This window comes from Belonocnema kinseyi, chromosome 5 (genome assembly GCF_010883055.1).
Source record: "Belonocnema kinseyi isolate 2016_QV_RU_SX_M_011 chromosome 5, B_treatae_v1, whole genome shotgun sequence".
In the NCBI taxonomy this organism is placed as follows: domain Eukaryota; kingdom Metazoa; phylum Arthropoda; class Insecta; order Hymenoptera; family Cynipidae; genus Belonocnema; species Belonocnema kinseyi.
The window spans coordinates 61,953,472-61,961,267 of record NC_046661.1 but is presented as its reverse complement, the minus strand read 5'-3'; the positions used below and the strand labels follow the sequence as shown (position 1 = coordinate 61,961,267).

Here is a 7,796-nt window from a genome sequence, read left to right as displayed (position 1 = left end):
ACTTTTTTATTGACTACTTATAATTCATAGTGAGCGGGCAGGTGTCAGCTTTTCGGCAAAGATACACTTCTTTATACACTTTAAAATTTTCATTATTACTGCAAATATTAACCGATTTTCATGTATCTTTTTCACTTTCCTCAAACTGCAAGAAAAAAATAATTTTGTTAATTAAAATGAAATCAAGCCATGCTTTCACGATTTCAGTTGCGACGCGCTCTCGGGTGCCTGCTTCATGCCAGTTTAAAGCGAGTAGATGAGTGTGCCGCGAAAGTGTACAGACGGCTAACATTGATCGTCATTGGTACTTTTCTCTATTGTTCTCTCCGTTTTTTATTATTATAAAATATAAACATTCCATACAAAAAACCGACTCTTTCTAACTTAGAAAAAGAATATTTACATAACGAATGCAAAAAAGAGAGAAAAATATTCAAAATTACGGCTGTAAAATGGAACCCCGTTTTCCGATTCTAATCAATCCTCTTACGAGTAGCATTCTGCATAAAATTAGGGTAACATTGTTTTCAGTGATGCCTGACATAATTTTAGTGTCATTGTTATATTGCTTTTACTTATGCTATTTGTCATTTTTACAGAACAAAATTAACACTTTTTGGTATTTTAAACCTTTGGAACACGGGTCAAATATTTTTTTAACTCATGAAAAATTGAATAAATATTTTTACACAAAATAAAAGCAAATAGGGGAGGGGATAATTTAATAACCAAAATATTAATTTTTGAGAAAGTATTCATTCATGGCAGTAACGGGTTAGCTGTGCTATGTAGTGTGTATTATGTAGTACGTAATGTACGATACACAACAATTTTAATTTTGAAAAAAGGACACCAGGAACTTAATAAAAAATTTACTGGTTCTCGAATTGGTATACCAAATTTTTAAGCATGTCCAATAGGAAAAATGTTCCTTCTTGCAGCATTCGAGCTGTTAACGCAGTGGAAAGAAGAGATAAAAGACTGCGATTACCACTCGACCGAATGATTTTTGTCTGGGACACGCTTGCACGTTGTAGCGTGTAGGTTTATCCTACAGGGTGTCAGTTTTGAACATGCCAACCTTTTCGGAGTATAAAAAAATGCTAGGATTTAACGAGTAATAAGCACCCGTTAGAAAGTCACTTCGCACTGCGAATACCACAAAAAACGATCAGCAGAAAGACCCCTTTGTATCGAACCGAGTGGGGACAGTTAGCCAATCATGGCATAGCGCGCTTAAGTAGCACGGTGAGCCAGTCCACCGGGAGACAAGTCCCACTGAGTATTTAAAGGAATAGTGCGGTGTAGTGAATTAGCTCGCCAAAGATTCAGATGCCCATTGTTCAAAACTATCTGAGTTCACAATAACCTCTTTTTCTGCAATGTTGTTTCGCCCGCATTATAGCTCGTAAGGTTCTGTGAGTGAGGGTAAAACTTGCTTTTTCTTACTTCTCGAGAGTCCTTGAGATTGTTTCGCCCGTCCCCTGACTCTCCCAAGATTCTTTTGCTAAATATATCGCAAATATGTGTCTACACATTTTAACAAAATAAATGTTCTGAATTTTAAATTTCTCGTGAAAAATAAAAATAAAGCGAAGATGCTCGACCATTATCAAAACCATAATTAAAAGATTTTGCCCTTCTCAAAAGAAATTTCCTCAATTTTAATAATTTTATTTTAGAATCCACGCAAGGGACACTTATCGTACTAATTCAGCAAAAAAGAAACGAATTCGTAAGTCCGAAACCTTCAAAAAACCTCGAAAACAAAAATTAATTAAGAGCCTTCTTTTAGGTACATAAAAAATACAAAAAATATTTAGGAAATGTTACAGAATTTGGTTTGGTGATTCAAGAATCAATAAATACTTTATTATGTGAAAATTGAGCATAGAAAATTTGCCAAAAACGGAAAGTAGGTAGATCTTTCTCACATGCGATCTCGGCTACTATTTATCAAGAATGCATAAAGTAAACCCCAATTGATGTGGAATTTAGTAAGCTTCCCAACGGGTTTCAAAAAAATGTCTAACTCATTGTTTGCAGAGCTAGTCAGTTTTTAAAATGTACCTCTTTTTAAACCGATTTTCGTTAGTTGACGCACAACTTTGACTAGTAGTGTATATTATTTAAAAATTTAAACCAAAGTTACAGTGATTTGATCTTAATAATTTTCGAGCTTCTTGAAGATTTAACTAATTAATTATTTAAACATTATAACTAAGTATTTGAGGAAAGATATCTTATATATCTACAAAATTGTAACAAATAAAAATATTCTCACTTCCTTGAAGTGTTGCATTTGACCCTCAGAGTGCATAAGTTGCTCTTGCATGATAGCTAGTTGCTGTCTTAACATGTCTATTTCAGCAGACGTTGTCTCACAAGTCGCCTGTAATTCTTGAGATATGGACACATTAACAGTTTGTAATTCTTGTATTTCTACGTGTTTTTGTGCAAGTTGCGCTTTAAGTGCATTCTCGTTTTCACGCATTTGGGCAAATTGTACTTCCAATTGTTTTCGTTGAGCCAGCAGCTCCTGTTGCATATGCCCTTGCGTTTGACCCTGATCCTCTTGCATTTTAATAATAATGGACGCATCCTCGTTTACCTTGGACTGCAGTTGTTCGATTTGCCTCGAAAATCCTTGTTTTTCAGCAGCGTGACTCTCTAATATGTGCTGCATGCGAGTATGTAAGGTTTGAGTCTCTGTGATTTTAGCATTCAGCGCTTCCTCCAAGTGGCGTATGTTGACAGACCAACGAGATCTTTCCGAATTAAACTCGATTCGCAGTTCCTTTAATTTATTTTGAAAAGCAATGCTGGCCTCACGCTCGTCAAAGAGTGCTTTTTCTTTCTCGGCCAATTGCTTCTTTAATTTTATCACTGGATCGGTACGTCCTTCAGTCCATTCCGAATGTTCTGATGGATTGTCCAATTGTTTATTCAAAAGCTGATCAATAAGAATTTGTATTTCTGATCGACTCAATTCTGCTTTTTGAACTAAAGGCATCAGAAGTGAAATGTTAACTCCATCCTTATCACCTCCTAAAAAAAGTTTACAATAAACAAGTTAAAGAAAAATAAAGAAGCATGATTAATTAATTCATCTTTTTACCTTTAAGTCAGCCTGTAGGTTGCGGCTGACTCGAAGGTAAAAATAAAATTGAAGGTAATTTATTTCCTTGATAAAATAACGCTTTGTTAATAACCAAGCGTTTTTCTTCGTTTAAAAGAGTTGACTGCCCTGTGAGAAACCTGTGAAAAACTGTGATTATGAAATCATCTTTGGTACTAAAAAATAAAGTATACTTCATGTTGTGATAGATAAAAAAAAATTTTATTTAAAAATTCAATTTTGAGCTAAAAATTGTAGATAATAATTATCAAATAGAGTAATTGAAAATTAAATCCTAAAACTGAAGAAAAAAAATGAAAACTAAAATAAACTGTGAAACGTCAAATGGTAATTAAATTTATTTCGCCGTCCGATAAGATATTTCATGTCGCCGAGCGAAACAAAACGTTCCTGGTATAGTAAGTGCGCCGAAAGATAGGCTCGGTCCAGAGGGAGCAAATACGATCACGGACGGAAATGATAAAAACAACAAATTTTCGACCTGTGTAAAAAACTATAATTCAAAGATGACGTAAATAATAAGATGTTTAAGACTATTGAAGAAATAAAAATTCCAACAACAGCTGTAGAGAATATGTTGTTACAGAATTCTCCATGAAATCCGGTGTAAATAGGTTGGATAATATTGGCTGCATTTGTGAGCACAGGTGAAACTACTTTAAAAGCATTCAACAATAATGCATTTTGTATACACACTGTTTGCCTAATATTCCACGTAATAATTTACGACAATATGTTTTCGATATGAATTTCAGAAAAATACGATATTCTTATTATTCTAAAGCTATAGTTAATCATACTTTACTTAGCTACACAATTCTTGGAAATAAAAAATCCAGAATCGAAGGATTCAATTTGGACGATTTAAATATCTGCATTAATTAAATTTTTTTTTTAAAGTGAGAAAATAAGACAACCTCCAAATCTCCTTGCTTCTTTGTTTCTCTCTTATTTTATTTAACTTTGGTTAAATCACAAACAACATTTAAAAAAATCTAAGAACGTTTTAGTATTCATGCAATATCCCTTTCATGGAACCTCTCATTCCAAACACAAACCGCGCCCAAAGTACGTTATCAATTAAAAATATCAACAAAAACAGAAACAATCAAGGAAACACACTCGATTCAAATTACATTAGAAAAGAGATAAAAGGAAGATTCAGAAAAACTCATTTTTAAAAAGAATAAATTGCATTATAGGTCATTGTTGTTTCCCCTTTGCATCAATATGATGTTCAAAGAGATAAAAGTTCCCCTTGGCCCTGAAGCTTCAGAGAAAATTAAATTATGTTGTGATGTCAATCACAAATTAAGAGAAAGTATACTTCAAAACAGGTTTACGATTTAATGTAGAAGGAATTATGTTTTAACCAAAAAAATATTTTCTTAAAATAATAAATCCAAAGATTTTAGTATTCATAGTGAACTTTACAAGAGACAATTAAAACATACCTGAAATAAGTTTAAACATTCAATGCTGAATTTCCTGATCAATGATTTTTCAAATCATTTTAGCCGTTTTCAGTCGAGTAGGATAGATGCTTGGTCTTATATCAGTTTTAGTCTTAGCTTTTATAAGTATTGTCACAATCATATTTTTATTCGAAGTAATGGCATCAGCGAATGCAATATTTATGTATATGGCACAGCATATAGCAACGAAACGAGCAATTGGATTTTCAGGAGTAAACACAAACTTTTGTAATAACGATAAAAAATATGAGAATAAATTTTTTTAATTCATTGATCCATACTGGATCAGCCATTTTGAATTTGTAACTTTCGAAATCAAATTCGAAATCACCCCCTTCAAAAACATCCCCGTACCCGTATCAAGTTTCAAACAAATCCGATGAAATCCTGATTTTTAGCCAGTTTTTTAGCTTCTACATCACTGTGCGTAGGTGAATTTGTTTTTGTAAATACTTACAAGAAGAATAGCCCTGCTGGAACTAAATGGATAGATTCTATCCATTTGAATCATTATATATCTTCAAGATTGAAATGGAAAGAACCGATACATCCATCTTGATCCCTTCGATCATTTTCTATCTTTCTTCCAATCTACAATCCCCTCTATTCTTTTGAACACAAATATTCCTATCCATGTCTATCCGACACTTATCCACATGTGTCCTTTTCCTTCCACTCTCAATCGCTATTCTAGTGTTTCTATCCAAATTAATCCTTCGCTTATCCACACCAATATTTTTCTATCCGTTAGGCAATCAAAAATCTTGTCATTCTTTTTCAATCCCTATCTTCTTATCTCATTGAATCTTTTTCTATCTTTTCTAAAATCTAAGATAGCCTTATGTTCTTGAATATCATTCGTTCTGTTTAAATAAAACCACAGCTTTTTCAACTCTATCCTTTTTTCTCCGCTAGGCAATTTTAAATTTTGTATATCTTTTTTAATCCCTATTTTCCTATTTAAGTGATTCCAGTTTTATCTTTTTCTTAAAGAAAAGATAGCCCTATCTTCTTGAATCCCAGTCTTTCTATCCAAGTGAATCTATTTTTATATATTTTTTAATATGAGATAGCCATATTTTCCTGAATACTAGTCGTTCTATCCAAAAAATCCTACGCTTGTCCACGTCTATCATTAACAAGGCGCGCGCTAGTTGACGTTCATCCCTGACTTAGTACCGACAGGTTCCCAGTAGGTGGCTGACTGTAAAGTCAGACACAAGTGAAATAATTTGTACCGTCTATAACTGGAGGGTAAGTAGACGCCTTTGGAGAGTTCGAATTTGGACTAGTGGGCCCATGGGACCACAAGGGATAAAGTCAGCGATAGAGAAAGATTTACAGTTGTGAACACCATGGATAGAAAAAGATAGGCAGATGTGGCTGTAAGGGATACACTCAGGGATACAAAGATATATATCTAAGTAGACGCGGCGGATAGGGCGGGGAAAGAAAAAGATAAGAGTTTGTGGGATGCAAAGTGTGAATTTGGGAAGGATTGAATATCTCTATCTTTTTCTATCCATACGCTTCTATCTTTTTGAATCTTTTTACTTCCAGCAAGGAAACACCTTTCATAATTCTTTTGGATTCAAACTACCATCAATAATATAAGTGTTTACCCAACATGCGCCTAACATAACCCAACCATAATGAGATGCGCTTTTTAGCCATCCTCGAGAAAAAAGGCTTTAAAAAAGTCAACGCACGTAACATGCTAATACGCTAACCGTCGGTTAGTATTTAGTGCCCAATTTAATTTCATTCCAAAGTTATTATTATTTTCATATGGTATACAAATAAAATAAATAAAAACCTTTTAATAAGAATAGATTAAATATTCAAATTTGTTGAAGAAAAAACTTTTCTTGAAGTAAAAGTGATAAAGTTGGGCAAACTCGGAGCGTTATTGTATAGCTGATAGTTGAAAGAGTCTCGCTACGCTGTCCATGTAAAGCGAGGATTCTTTAATGCCTTTTTTCTAAAGAATCGCTTAAGGTGCTTCAAACGGCTGTTATTTTTTGTAATATAAAATGGAATGTATTTTCTAGCGCTCTTTTAAACAATTTTAAATTGTTGAAATAAATGTTATTTATTCAAACAATTATTTTCGGATTAGTAAATTAAAAAAAAAAAAACACTATTTGATTACTTAAGCAATTATTGTTTATTTTCAAAAGGTCTAAACATTGAAAAAGAGAGGTCCACTTTTTTCTCAAATTGCTATTTTATGAAACATTTTGTTAAATAATTACATGATGATGAGATATTTCTTCCAAAGTTTAACAAATTTATATTTGTTTAGCCCGGTACCGCATGATTTCTTTTTCCAACGAACAAATTCAGGCGTTTTTAGGAAGACTATTGAGATCTGAAATACTCGAATACGCCACTTGGTGACAGAATCGGAAAGCCCTGAGCGTAGGTAAATTTTGACGGGAAGTATAGGCGAATAAACGAAAATAATTTTTCTAAAGGTTTTACAGTGTTTTTTACAGTGAAACCGGGATAAAATTAAAAAGTTACAAATAAAATAAATCAAACTTTAACAAAGGAGTTTTCAAAACGAAAATCGAAGAGCAAAGTGTTTTGTTGTGTGTTTGGTTGCTCTTCTACTGCTCGAAAGCAAGAAACTGTTCAGTTTTTTCGAAATGTAAGTAAACTCCTATCTTAAAAAAATATATGAAAAATCTTATAGTACATTTACAGCATTTACTGATAGTATGGCTCGAGAAATAAAACAGAAGAAAGTAAAAAATGCACGAAGTTCAAACGGATTGAAGTGAAAATAATCAAAGCAGGTTCTAAATAAAAATATTATTTTAGGTACAAATATATCAACATAACCTCATATCTGAAAAAAGTTACTGCTGACCAAAAGACCAAACCAGTGATCCCAGATCTGAAACGGGATGTGGTCCAATACTATGACAGGGCTATGTCCGTGTGAATTTAGTAGGAGACGCTGTACTTGACTGAGTTTCGCGCGCAACTTATTTCTCCTCTTCTGAATTTGAAAACTCGAAGGTGCACGATTGCCGATCGGAGCACTTCAGCGATTCTATTTATATATCTATCTGCTAACTGCTTTGAAATAAATTCAGGAGATTGAGATTTTAATATTTTCAGATTTCGATGCTGGCGTTTCTCATGATTTGAATAGATCGCGCGCCTCTTGATAT

The 7,796-nt window shown here is 33.3% G+C and overlaps 1 protein-coding gene across 1 annotated transcript in view; it reads right to left on the bottom strand.

Annotated features, from left to right (window-relative positions):
- Window positions 1-7,796, bottom strand: part of LOC117173685 (kinectin) — a 237,096-nt gene that overhangs the window by 143,416 nt on the left and 85,884 nt on the right. Inside the window, exon 4 of the mRNA XM_033362326.1 lies at window positions 2,285-3,048. Coding sequence (XP_033218217.1) covers window positions 2,285-3,048 — 764 coding nt within the window. The remainder of the gene's footprint in view (window positions 1-2,284; window positions 3,049-7,796) is intronic.